The sequence below is a fragment of the Pungitius pungitius genome, chromosome 13 (genome assembly GCF_949316345.1).
Source record: "Pungitius pungitius chromosome 13, fPunPun2.1, whole genome shotgun sequence".
In the NCBI taxonomy this organism is placed as follows: domain Eukaryota; kingdom Metazoa; phylum Chordata; class Actinopteri; order Perciformes; family Gasterosteidae; genus Pungitius; species Pungitius pungitius.
This window is the reverse complement of record NC_084912.1, coordinates 6,375,332-6,389,310: the sequence shown is the minus strand read 5'-3', so window position 1 is coordinate 6,389,310 and position 13,979 is coordinate 6,375,332. Positions and strand designations below refer to the sequence as shown.

The following is a 13,979-nucleotide window of genomic DNA, read 5'->3' as shown; positions in this document are numbered from 1 at the left end:
TGGCGGGCTGGAGCTAAAAGCTGCATGAAGCACACAGCCTTGGTCCACTGTTGGCAAGTGATGGGTAGTTAGCAGGAGCGCTGAGAGTTTTCGTCTAATCTGTTACAGTAAACCTGCGCCAAAGCCTGCAGTCAGAGGGGGAGGGGGGGGGGGGGGGGGGGGGTCGCTCGGAGCGGGTTTCACGTGGAACCAGTCGCGAAGACGAGCGATTCTCTTAAGTAGGGTCCGGCGAGAGAGAGAGAGAGAGAGAGAGAGAGAGACCAGAGGTGAGGAAAATGAGCGAGAGTACAAGAGGGAGGGAGAGAGAGAGAGAAAGGGGAGGAGGAGGAGGAGGAGGAAGAGACACAATAATGAGTCCTGCAGCCATGGAGTAAATGAAGAGGGATTGACAGAGTGAGGGATCCTCAAGTGAAATAATGTCAATGCCACTCTGCCCATTAGAGAGAGAAAAGGGGAGGGTGGTGGAGGAGAGGGTAAAGAGGGATGAATGGAGGGACACAGCTACATGTTAGGGTGCAGAGGAAGTGCATCTATTATTTGTGACACCGACGCCACACACACACACACACACACACGAGAAATAGGAAATAGGAAACAAAATGAACTGACAATAGCAGCCCGAAAAAAAATAAAGAAATACAAAAAGGCCCAATAAATTCTCTGTATTTGGGACATGTGGAACATATAATAATCACAGTGACATCTGCCTTGCTGCTCTCGGAGGAGATGGGCAGAGCTTAGCGGGGTGGAAGGGGTTAAACTCCCAAACCCAATAAGGCTGGATAGTGAGGCACTTGTTCCCTGATAAAGAAGTGATAGGATCTGTGGGTCTGGTCCCTCGGCGCTTGTACAGGGGCAGAGCAAATATTGTTAATGTGCTGTGGTTTACTCCAGCTAAGGCGAGAAAAACAGCTCCGCTCAACGAGAGAAGACAAGCGGGCCAACCGGAATGCGACGGGGAACGGCCACGTAGCTCGCCTCGGCCTCTCAGGGACTTAGCTGCCATGTATATATGTATATGTATGTATATATATATATATATATACCCGAGACCACTCAGTTGCACAAATAAGTGCTTGGAAAGATTAAGATCTGTGAGTGTCTCTATTTCTCGTTTTTACCTGCTCCGCCTTGTCACAACAGGAATCTGAATGCAGTTCAGTGGAGTGCCTAATAACTGGAGCAGTAGGCAGGAGAGGCAGGAGGCTTGACATTAAGACCCCGGCGTTTTGGAAATCCGATATGCTATTGACCCGTGTACTACCATCGCAGCGCAGAGATCTTGTGTCAGCAGATTGTCTGACTTACAGATACTGTGGCCGTCTGTCGGTGTATTGTGTAACGGCCTAAACAAATAAGGAGGGAAGCGCTTTTTGTACAATGCGGTGCGGTACTGAAAGGAGGAAAAATAAAAAAAAGAATATCCCTCATGTGTGTAACTCAAGAAACCAGCGATTGAAAATGATTTCAAAAAGCTCAGGCTGAACTTTGAATTTCTTTAAACTCATTAAAAATAATGCAAATCTGGAAAAAAAAGGATGAATAAAATTGACAGGAGAGCAATAACCTCCTTAATAATATAACATTATCCTTATTTGCCCTCTTCACTCAAATCAAAGGGATGGACATTTATGCATGAGTGAAATCAACCCTGCAATTAAGTTGGCCATTTAAATGAGAGAAGGCCTTCCTCACCCTGCCTGTTTGTTTCCCCCCCCCCCCCCTTCCTCTCTTCTTCTTTTTCCTCTATTTCCCCTCTGTTTGATGATGGGAGAGGGTGAGCTAGAATTAGGGCGATGGGTCTTCCTTTGAGTGTCAGCCTAAAATGATCAGAGTAAAGATAAGAGGGTCTAGCAGCCCTCAAATCAGTCAAAGTGCCAAAGTCGGCCTTTTTCTCCTCAATTACCAGGTCTGTGAAGCCGGGGGAGTGGAAGGCACCGAGCCTGCTGCATTACTAAAGAGACAATCTATTTCCCCTTTGACCAGAGGGAGAGAAATCATTATGGCATGATTAGTAGCTTCGGCAGCGGGGGCGCGCACGGAGGTACTACAGGAGGACCGTATTAATTGCCTCAGACCGAAGCATGAGCGGGATTGTTTTGAAACGTTGATTGGTGGAGCCGAATGACTGGCTGTCGGAGATAAAAAAAGCTGATGTCAGGTCTTAGTTGTGCTGGCAGACTTGGGGCCACGCAGACGGGAGAGGGGTTGATGTCAAATTGAGCTTCCGTGGCGGCACCAGAAGTCTTCCTCCGTACGCCTGTCGATGTCTTCCTCTTTGTCTTTCTTCACACTTCATAGTTTTTCCTTTACGCCTTCCCACTATCCCTCCCTCTGCTCCCCCCCCCTTTCCCTCAGATGGACTACACCCCCCCCCCCCCCCCTCCACCCCCTCCCCACACTCCTTTTCCTCTCCCTCCTCCAACTGATAGCTGCCTTGGCCGATTATTTCATCCAGTGCGGTCCACTGAGAGCCTCCTCTCCCGGCTTTGGAAGAGCTTTAATTAGCCATGTTAATATCCCCTTCATTGGCCTTAATATCACTCAACACCTTCCTCCATCTCGGCGGCCACCAGGGTCCCCCTGTCCTGTCAGAACAGCTGATTATTGAGAAGGATAGCTTTAATCAAACCTAATTGCAGTTCATTCTTTCTCTCTATCCCCCTTTGCCCTCCATTGCCAACATCTAATGGCAGCGACGACTTGATATCCCATTAAAAAACAATTAAACAACCTCCTTTTGTCTCTGTGCGTGCCAAAACACCAGCACAAACTTCCGTAGATATTTAAGAAGTAAAAGAGAGCGAGCGAGAGAGAGCGGGGCCTTGTCTTAATTGCTCTCCTTCTCACCAAGGACCAATTTGCACCGTGCTCGTGGAGAATCTTAACCAACTCAAATGTAATGGATGCTGTAGCACTGCCACTGCTGTGGACTATGAAAATTAAGCTTATCTTTTTAGCAGGAGAAATTGTGCTTAATTGCCTTCATGATAGTAAACATAAAGGAGCCACTTTATGGTAGCGTGGGCACTCAATTTCTTGTGTTTATTGTTTCTGAACTTTTGGTTTCTGTGTAGTGGGAACGGACCGTGAGAGCACTAAAGTATCCGAGAGGAGAGACAAGACTAACTCGGAAATGAATGTGTTTCTTTCACGGAGTCAATGCATTTCCGCGCCAATGTATTCTATCCCTTGCTCTGACATAAATTGTCTACCAACGGATGATGCATGTTCATGCACATGCCCACACGCACAAACATACCCGTGTAGATTTGCACACACACACACACACACACACACACACACACACAGTGGTCTTACCCACTCTGTATGAGAGGCGACAGACAAATAAAAGTCGTATTTCAGGTCTGCTTTCCGCAGATGTCTGCTGCTCTACATTATGACTCTTTGGGGAAATAAAAACAGGGTCAGGGAATTAGAGTACATAATGGTCATTTTGATGATCAGCCAACAGATGCAACCCGAAAAAACACAGTGAACACAATCAAGCGAAATGCACTAATGACAAAGTCAGGGTTTTTTATGGCCTCGCCACACACCGACAGGCAATCAGCGTTCCGGCATGGGTCAAAACGTCTTTTTTTTTTATTGATGTCCAGGCCAAAGCTTCCTTGGACGTGGAGTGAAAATATTTTCTCACCTCACCTCTCCCTCCCGGGGGGCCCTCGGCGGGGGGGGGGGGCCCAAGGTGCGGGAGTCTATCGGAGACCGCTTCCAAATGACCGGTGCATGTGTTAATGTGGCCAGGTTAGAAGGGTCATTTTCAGACTCTGATTTATGGCCTGGCCAGGATCCCACTGGGTGAACGAGAATTGTGAAAGCGTCCTCGCAGGCCACACAAGCCACTGTATTTAGCGGAATGAAATGGCCGCGCAATCTATGGTGCAATCTATGGTAATCCAATGAGCCGCTGTGTTTCTGGGAGCCGAGCTAGTATTACAATGGAAACCACAATATTGCATATAGCGATGCAAGCGCAATTTGATGAAAAATAAATATCTCGGCGTGTTTTTTTTTAATAATGAATCGGAGAGAAAGCAAAGGCCACAATCGGTCGTGATTCTTTGGGGAGAATTTACCAAACAAGTCAATTTTATTGTTTATTCTGTGCGGTTGCGCAAGAATTTACACAATGGGCTACACTCTTTTCTTTCACTGGACCTGTTGTTAATCTTTCTCTTTAACCATTCCACTTGGCTTGTGGGGCCACATCTGACACACGGCTCTCGACGCGAGGCTTTATCAATACATTTCGTGACACCTGAGAGGAAGGAGAGGAAGGCGTGCGCGCAAACTAAACCCAAGCCCAGATCTCACTCAGACGTGACATTTGTTCAGAGACGATTAGCCAGGTTGTAATTTGTGGCATAATTGCCCTCACCCACCCACCAATGCACGGGTGTGTGTGTGTGTGTGCGTTGTGTGTCTGTGTGTGTGTGTGCGCGGCATACGGTGGTCCCAGGAGTGTCCCGCCTAATTTGCCTGACAGGGACTATAAGTTTTGTGGCGCGCTCCCCACCTTGTTAGGTCCTTTATCCCTGATGCTCTTCAAACAAGACCTGGTCACAGGTGGGCCTCATTTGCTTCCCTATTGAACAGGAGTACTTTAAATTGCACAGGGGGTGTCCTGGGATTAAAGAGGTGGGTGGAATATCAAGTGACTTCCTGTATGTTAGTGGCAGATGGGTGTTGGGAAAGACCCGTGAACTCAGGTGAGCGGATGAGGCGACAAAGACACTGACGCTCTCTTGACTTTGAGAGAGCGGTGAATAATGTGACTCCGCAGGCCGAGGTGCCGCAAATGTCAATGTTTATTTCCGATGAAGGGAGGCGGGCGTGGAGTGATAATTCTTGCAGATCGGTGCGATTAACCGTCTCCGCTTTTGGTTCTGTGCTCTCTTTCAGATTCTTCCTGAAGTTCTTTCTCAAGTGCAATCAGAACTGTCTGAAGAATGCGGGGAATCCACGAGACATGCGTCGATTCCAGGTGACTGAAGTCTCACACAGATTCCCCACAGCCTCCTCTCTTTGCAGACACACAGGTGTACACACGGGCCAACGCACGACACTAAGTCAAATCGACACACACATATGAAAACAATTAAATTATTTAAAGGAGGCAAAAAACCCAGAGAGCGCAGAAGAGAGATTTGGTGTCCTGTGTGCTCTGGACAGAATATTTATTAGGGGAATAGAATCTGACACAAATAAGGATATAGGATTTTAGAGTGCCATCAATTGTGCTCCTGACAGTTTTCTGAGCCTCAGCGCAGAGGGGAGGAGGATCCAACCACATGTAACAACAGTGTTAACTCACGATCTGTCTGGCAGCGGAAACGCATACCTTCTTATACACACACACACACACACACATATGGAGGAAGTATGCCCGCGTAAGCTAGAACTGCATATATTTGCTTTCTCTACATCTCTTTCTCATTCCGACCCACATATGCATATACTTACGGCCTACGCATACGCAGTTCCGCTTATAGCCAATGATGAAAAACATCTTAAGCCATCTGAAAAACATCATCGTTGCGGGCTGACCAAACGCAGCGATTTACACACAAAAAGGACGCGGCCGTTTGAAAACTTTTTACTGGCCCCTTTAACCCTCTCGCTTCTAATGTGTCCGGGCCTTGAAATGATTGCCTCCCCCGCCCCCCCTCCGGCTAAACCAGGTATCCCACCGGCCATTCCATTTTTCCCCCCCAGACCCCACAGGGGCAGCCCACTAGGTCAAGGTGAGCGTGCGGGAGAGTCTGGTGTGATTTGTCTTATCAGGACAGTGGCAAAACTACAGGAGGGCGTCCGTCACCCGCAGCACTGTTGTGCGATAGACCCACAAGTCGGCATCCTCCAGGAGGAAACTTAGACATGAAACAGACGAGACAGGGTGTCCCCCTTCTGATGTCACCACCATCAGACTTCCCCTGCCTGCTCAAATCTTCCCTCGGGGTGAATGTGGACTGATGCGTGACAGCCACCGAGGGCTTCCACCTTCCCCCTCCCGTGTGTCAGGAGGAATGCAAAATAAGTTTTTTTTTTTTTTTTCTCCCTAAAACTAAACATTGAGTTTAAAAATAACAAGATTCATTTATTTATTTTTCGCTACGAGTCGATCATCCCTCGTCTAGTGTGCCGTTTTACCCTAAATTGATTTCCCAGATGCTCCTCCGTAGGTGTTGCTCTGGCCAAAGTTGTGTATTCTGCATGCCTTCCACTCCACTTATTACCCCCAAAAAACCAGCTGGAGGCCATAGAGGGCCCAATCCATCATCCTCAGCTTGGCCCAGCCTCTGAACCTGCTCACAAGAATGGAGCTCTTTCACTTCCCCTTCGCTCCCCTCCTCCCCCTTACAGCCCCCAACCTTCCCAAAACCAACCCCCCCCCCCCCCCCCCTCAAAAAAAAAGGCACCCCCCCCCCGCCCCCCCTAAATTCCACTGCTACACCGGGGTCACTTACCGGCGAAGCAAACCTGAGAGGGGCTCTCTGTTTCCGGCTCAGAAACACTTTGGCCATTCACATGCGGCTCACTGTTTTGGAGATGTGGCGGCCAAAAAAACAACAACAAAAATAAGCCTTATGAAATATGGAGTGTGGCTTGGAATCCGATCCTAGTAAAATGTTTGTTGAGTGATGGGACGGAGCGTGTTTCAGTTGCTAATGACTCCAGTAAATTTGAAAAGGGAGGCCCTCCATCCTCAAATAGATGGACCCGCTGATCAATAATTCCGAGCTGGGGCTTTGAAGACAGTAAACGGAAATGGTATTTTAGTGATTGAAAAGTCAATTAGCCGCACACAGAAGCGAGACGCTAAAAAGCGAAAAAAAAACAAAAAGGGCCGAGAAAGCAGGGGAACTGCAATGCGATATGTGCAAAGACAACAGCCACTTGGAGAGGTTTGACAATGGAAATGGATTGCACACAGGCCTGCACCTCGGACACAGCTGAGTTGTACCTGTACCCCCCCCCCCCCCCTGCAGCATTCATTTTTCTCTGTCTACATTTTCTGATCTCGCAATGTATTAAATTGCATGTTTCACCTTCACTCTTGTTGCAGGTTGTCGTATCGACGACCGTCAATGTGGACGGCCATGTCTTGGCTGTATCCGACAACATGTTCGTACACAACAATTCCAAGCATGGGAGAAGGGCTCGCAGACTCGACCCTTCAGAAGGTACGCCTCCATATCTGGAGAATGGTAGGCACATTTTACATCCTATAATTTGCCACGCTCCCTTTCCTCTTAGTTTCTTTTAGACATCCACCCATTTCACGTATCACTTACCAAGTTGCACCTAGTTGTCCTTTAGAATTTTGTATTCCTCCATCACTTTCATTTTCACTTTTTCCAATCACAACTATTGCCGTGGCTTGACTGGAAATAGCGTGCATTACTTTGTGTTTTCATCGATATCGCTAATGATGAGGATAATACTCAGGCTAATTTTCCGATTTTAAAATGTTACGCTACTTCCAGTCTCCTAATGCAACCTTTCATTTGTCCTAAAAGCTCTTTGTGAAACATGATCAAATTGCTTAAGAATTTGGCTGTGAGGTCAATTTCCTGTCATTGGGTTCTGCAGATTTAGCTGTGAGTGAGCTGAAACAGGGGGAGAAAAGAGAAAGAGAGAAGGGAGGGGGAAGGAAAGGCTGGGTTGACCGTTTGTGTGTGTGTGTGTGTGTGTGTGTGGAGGTGGGGGGCGGCCTATGAGAAAAACAGAACTTACTGTTTTTCTTCCAACTGATTCCATATGATAGACTGATTGCCTGCTCAACCAAAAAAGAGAAAAGAAGGACCACCAAACCATGGGAAATCCAAAAAGTAAAATGCACTAAACATAACCTTACGACCCCTGTGGCCTCCACTCGCAGATGGGAGCACATGCAGCTGAAAGATTGTGAGGGGAAAAAAAGGAAAAGGAGAGAACTGACTTGGGCCAATTGTGCAAATTGCTTATCATCAGAATTCAAGACCCAATTATGGCTGGGCAAACAGTTTATATCCACCACTGACTAAAACAAGCTTCTCAACACATTAATGGGCATTAATGGTTCTATCACCAAAAGCAAATGTAATGTTTAATACAACAACGGCTAATAAAAAAAACACTAGACAATTAATATATTTCCTTGCTCTCCAGTCGTAGTGGGGGAAAAAGCTAATCTATTTGTTTTTGTCTTTATTAATGACTCCTCTACTGGAGAACAAAATCAAATAATTAAAGTCCTGCCCGGAGCACCAAAGTCATTATGTTCGCTGACGTTCTGTTTGTGTCTTTCACGTTTATGACACGATAGGTGTGGATCGCCTAGCAACCAGTTTCTTAATGAGGGGAGCAATTAAAGAGGTTGAGCCCTCGCCTCCATGTTCCCCCTCTCCCATGGGATCCTGTGTGTTTTGTGTGTATATGGATGTGTGTGTGTGTGTGTGCCTGTGTTCTTTACAGGTTACCCCAACCCATCCCTTTCTTCTCCTCTTCACCACACTCCTCAAAGCAGCAGAGTGATGCCCCGTAAAGCAGCCAGTGTCACCCGCCCAGTTGAACACGTCTTTGTCTAATAACTTTAATACACCTTCCCGCTGAATAAGCCGCGTGCGCTCTCGCAAGTTGAGACCTTTTGTTTTCCTTCCTTCTTTCCTTCCTCCCAAACTAATTTAGCATGCATCAACCACAAATTGGCTTTGTTTGAGTCACCTTTAACAAACAGGGACGTGAGAAGAGAAGAGGCGAACATAAAATGTAATTCGGGCCATGCCCTGCACAGTGCTTTGACAACTAGCAGGCAGACAGACTGCTTTAAATTAGCAACACATTCCTCCTCCACTGGGCGAGTAGCCTGAGATATGTGACTGCCTGAGTGACTGCCTGCCTGACTGACTGACTGACTGAGTGCCTGTGTGTCTGAAGCGGAGCGGCATCCTTCCTCTCAGCCCACACTGCACTTGCTCCGGCTTGGATCAAGAGGTGCTGCCCCCTATTGGCGCAGGCACGGGATAGCCTGCGCTGTGACGGGCCGAATATCACCATGTGACATTTTATTTTCACTTGTGTGTGTGTACTGTCGCACAACAAGCGTATTACGCATTCAGACACGGATGTGCTTTGTGGCAGCCTGTCACTCAAACATGTATGGATTCGGGCTCAAAGGTGCACAAACATGCTCACAAATAGCCGAGGCGTTCACACACAGCGTCAGCCCCCCCACATATGAACACACACCCGAACATCACGGCATCGACGCTCACACTGACTCTTTTTCTCTCTCTCACACACACACACACACGTTCCTTAGCTCAGCTTCACTATTATAGAGCCCCAGACAATATAGGAGACTCAGCATAGAGCCTGCAGCGCCTGCCTCATTTGCATGCCAAGTGGCTGTAATGCTGTTAGGGTTTATGCAATAAAGACAAGTGAATCCAGACTGCTGGGCCTAAGAGGAAGAAAGAGAGGGAGGCAAGAAGGAAAGGGGGGGTCGGGGTGTAGGATAGGAGAAAGTGAAGGAGAGAGTATGAGAGAGAGGGAGAGAGGGAGAGAGTGAGAGAGTCAGAGAGAGAGCGGGGGAGAGTCAAAGGGAACAGATGGCCCAGGGAGAGGTAAAAGGTATAATCCCATCAGCTGCACTATCAACCGACCATCTGGACATCCCACAGCACAATTACAACACATTTCAGCAGGCAGAACAAAGGACGGCTTCGTGGGGCCACATCAGACCTGTTTGAGTGTGACAATACTAGGACTGAGACCTCCTCCGCTCAGATCTGGGATCCGTTTTGACGCCCTCCGCGGCTAACCCTAACCACGGAGGGAAGAGATTAGGACGGATCACAGATCAGCCTCCCGAGGTCATTTCGCAGCACATCATCGGATCTTGTAATAAATTCAAACACACATACAAAATGGAAAGAATTCAGGGTCAGAACCCCCCCCCCCCCCGCCCTAAACAAGCTGCGGCATACGAGCTGAAACGGGGGTGAATTTTCCTCTACCGCAGCGCAAAGTTTGTAAATACTTGGTGATGCAACACTTAGAGGGGCAAGCTGGCTCCAGGCTGCCTCGTCCGCCCGCTCCTCGTGATGCCTATCATCTGCCGAGGGGGGGGGGGGGCATTGTGCGTGTCTGTCATCAGATCGCCTGCGCTGACTGTGTAATCCACTTCGCCACGGTCCCCCATTCAGCACATGCTCCCCTCTCTGTCTGTGCATTGAGACATATGCAAATTTTTTTTGGGCAGAAGGGTGGACGGCTTAGGGCCTCAGTCGCTGCCTCTCCATGGGTCCTTCTGTGCGTGGGAGGGGGCGCTGGGATTTCGGAGGTTGCGCGTCTGTGTGTGTGTGTGTGTGTGTGTGTGTATGCCTGTCGTAGGTTTTCAGGCTGCAGCTGCCCCCCAACAGGCACCGTCACCATCAGGCCGTTTTCTAGCCCCCTCCTCCCCCTCCTCCTCCTCCTCCTCCTCCTTCCTGCCCCCCCCCCCCCCCCCCCTCTCTCTCTCCTCCCCAAAGTCAATTTGTTTACAGTAATTTTGAAGGGTGAATTATTTGCTGTAATCGTCCGCACTGATGAAGGTCAGGCCCTTAGAGGGGGGCCAGCGTGCCCACAGAGGGTTGGTCCTCTTTCAGGCGCTCCGCTTCGCAATTAAGGAAAGCAAATGTCACTCCTCCAGGCCTCACAAATGAAAATCTGTACGAGGTGATTAGCATGAAGTCAACAGCGCCTGTTAAAGTCAGATTCCCTGTAGTACCAACGTGTGTGTGTGCACTTTATGGGCAGCGAGAGAGAGCAAACATGACCCCAACAGACCCAACAGCAAGGCAAACAAAGGGAGATGTCTTGTCGGAGGTGATCCATACAACAATGGCCGACTGTGATTTACTTACTGGATGGAAGGGAGAATAGAGGTTTCAGAAGAAAAAGGGAACTTGCTGGAATAGTTGCTCACATTTTGAAGACTAGGAAAAAAAAACATTTGGTAATTCATATTGTATTAAAGGATATTGATGGAAATAGATTAAATTTGATATTGCTATTTTATGGCTAGCTGTCATGCTATTTCTGTTGTAAACACAGTGTTGTGCTCAACACCATATTAAGGTAATGCATCAAATGACAGTGAATGCTAGGCAGCAGATCACTCAAATTAGATTATAATAGCAGCCCAGACTGTTGATGAATGGCAGAGCTAGGTAGCAGAAGTAGCGCCAGATGAAAAGCATTGTAATAAACAATATGAAATGGATTGAATCGATCACAAGGAGGGGAAAAAAGCTCAACCTGAATAATTCACGAGTGCATTTCACCTCATGAAACCTGAATATACGCAGCGTCCCTGCACCGTGCTGCACATGCAGAACAAAATTAATGAAATAATGTAAACCGGCAAAGCTTTGGCTTGTCATGTCCACTTTAACAGCGCGCATTCTTGACTCATTTAAGACGTGTTCAACTTTGAGATTTTACTGTACGCGGGTGCATGCTTAATCAATTCTGATAGCTGCGTTTGCCCTGACACATAATTTGCTCCATCAAATCATTTTCCTTGCGAGCCCGGCGTTTAGCCTTTGTGAAGTGGACCATTTGAAGGGTCTGCTTAACTACACCACTCCAGCGCGCTGATAAATGATTTTGATATTTTTTTTTTCCAGGGGCAATTTCCATGATACGTCTTTGTGAGACGGACATGGTGACGTGATGCGATAATGTGTCCATGTGGAGGGAGACATGGGGCTGAGTGTGGAAGCTCAGGTGCTGAATTTGCTCTTCTCTTTGTGTTGGATAAGCAGCCACCCCGTGCATCAAGGCTATCAGCCCGAGTGAGGGATGGACTACAGGAGGAGCCACCGTCATCATCATAGGGGACAACTTCTTCGACGGCCTACAAGTCGTGTTCGGCACCATGCTCGTATGGAGCGAGGTACGCTTGGGAGATTTGGGGAATTGTAGTTTTGACTAATATTGGCTAGTTTTATTCTGTAACTTTCCAGCCGATAGCATACAAACTCTCTAGTTAATTATAACAACGGTCTGAATATTTTCTTTTTCTCCCCCCTCTGTAATCCAGCTGATAACTCCACACGCCATCCGTGTGCAGACTCCACCTCGGCACATCCCCGGAGTTGTGGAAGTCACGCTGTCCTACAAGTCCAAGCAGTTCTGCAAAGGTGCCCCTGGGAGATTTGTCTACACTGGTGAGTCAAAACCCTGCTACACCCCCCCTGTCTAGATGGACCTCCTCAGGCACTAATAATGAACTAACCAGGGCCCTGCTTGCTGAATGTTAAAGTGTGAGATCTGCACTGCTAGGGAAAAGGTGTTGTCGGGGAGGGGCTCCTTCAAGTGCAACCCGATCCCCCCTCTGACCTGCGCTGCCAAGCTCTGTTGAACCCAAGCTGTCAGGATATCTCGTCGGGACAATTCCCATTATCTCTCCTGTTGCAGGACAGGAAATGCTTTCTGCCATTCTGCAGATTTTGTAAATCAAAACGTCGTTTCATTTCATGAGTCAGGTTACGAAAGCTCTATCCAGGTTATCTGCATGAGCGAGTAAGAACTTACCCTCGTGTGTGTTCAATACGGATTCAGGGGAGAGGAAGCGTGTGGACGGACGAGGGAGACGTGAGCCAAGGGGTGCGTGTGTGTGTCACACTATAAGTAAGGGATCTGATTATCTTGGCTGACAGAGGGAAGTGGCGGTCTTATCTGTCATCATTGGCGAGGAGACAGAGGTCGCAGGGGTCAGAGCCTGTCTGACCTGGAAGCCTCTGTCTGTTCTAACTCTGATGGGCAGAATGAAACGGGGGGCGCGTCAAAGCACTCTCACCAAGCCCCCCCCACCCCAGCACAGCTCTGGCCTTGAACGCGGCAGAATTGCAAAGTGTGGACCCCCCCCCCCCCCCTCACCTCCTCCTCGGAAACCCCCATCCAGACCCCTCCATCCCGGGGCAGCTGTTTCTCATCAAGCCCCCCCCCCCCGGGCCCCTCCCCTCCCTCTCCTTTGCCCCCCAAACCACCACTACCGCTGCAACCACCACTACCACCCCCAGCCATCCGTCCCCTTCTACTCCAACCGTGCAGTCTGGCCCGGCTCTCCTGCGTTTAACCTCCCTAGCAGGAGCGGAGCAGAGGCCAACAAGGCACCGGGATAATGAAACAGGAGTGTAGTGTGGCTGCGTTAGTGTATGTGCGTCTGTTTCTGTGAGACTGTGAAAGCGAGCAAAGGGGGGGGGGGGTTTAAAGAAAAGTGTGTGTGTGTGTGTGTGTGTGTGTACATGTGCTACCGCCCAGCAGAATGTGTATAAGTTAAGACATTAATGGCTTCTATAGCACCCTGGTGAAAGTACCAGGTCCCTTAAGAACAGACCCCATTAGTCACAGAGGCTAAGCGGATTGGGATGATTACCATCAGGTTTTTACTGGGGAAACGTGTCCCCTTCTCTCTATCTTTGTTGATTTTTCACCCCCCTCTCCTCCCAACCCGCCTCCATTCTTCTCTCGCCGTCTTCGCCGGGTTCCTACTCACTTCCAGTTAGTGTAAAGATACAATTACCCCTGGAGGCAACGGCGGTACAATTGATTAGTGGCCTGAATTAAAAGAGAAAATCACCAATAGACAGGTCCGGCTCCGCCAGCTCGCTATTCCACGCGCGTCTCACCTTGATTGTAGGAGGGTACGACGCGTGGGGGGGGGGGGGGAAATGAATGAAACCGTTAACGGGAGCAGTAACGCAGAACGCCACAATTAAGACTCCGCTGATTCCATATGTACAGTAATTGCTAGTTGAAAGGATGTTAGCTACTTCCTCCCTCGGCGGTAAAATGCGAACTGGGCCGACGCATCGAGCGCAAGAGAGTGGATCGTGTATTTGAGAGCGGAACAGCTCGTTTCAAAACCGTAGCTTTCGCTCAAGTGAAAAAAAAAGAAAAAAAAAGCTCTACACGAGCAAATA

The 13,979-nt window shown here is 48.5% G+C and overlaps 1 protein-coding gene across 4 annotated transcripts in view; it reads left to right on the top strand.

Moving 5' to 3' along the window:
* Positions 1 to 13,979, top strand: part of ebf3b (EBF transcription factor 3b) — a 67,957-nt gene that overhangs the window by 35,361 nt on the left and 18,617 nt on the right. For 2 of the 4 annotated variants that reach the window (XM_037466579.2, XM_037466577.2), the window contains exons 7-10: positions 4,927 to 5,008; positions 7,091 to 7,208; positions 11,817 to 11,947; positions 12,095 to 12,221. In XM_037466579.2, coding sequence (XP_037322476.1) covers positions 4,927 to 5,008; positions 7,091 to 7,208; positions 11,817 to 11,947; positions 12,095 to 12,221 — 458 coding nt within the window. Of the gene's footprint in view, positions 1 to 4,926; positions 5,009 to 7,090; positions 7,209 to 11,813; positions 11,948 to 12,094; positions 12,222 to 13,979 lie in introns of all 4 variants that reach the window. The other 2 variants (XM_037466578.2, XM_037466576.2) reach the window with 1 other exon arrangement.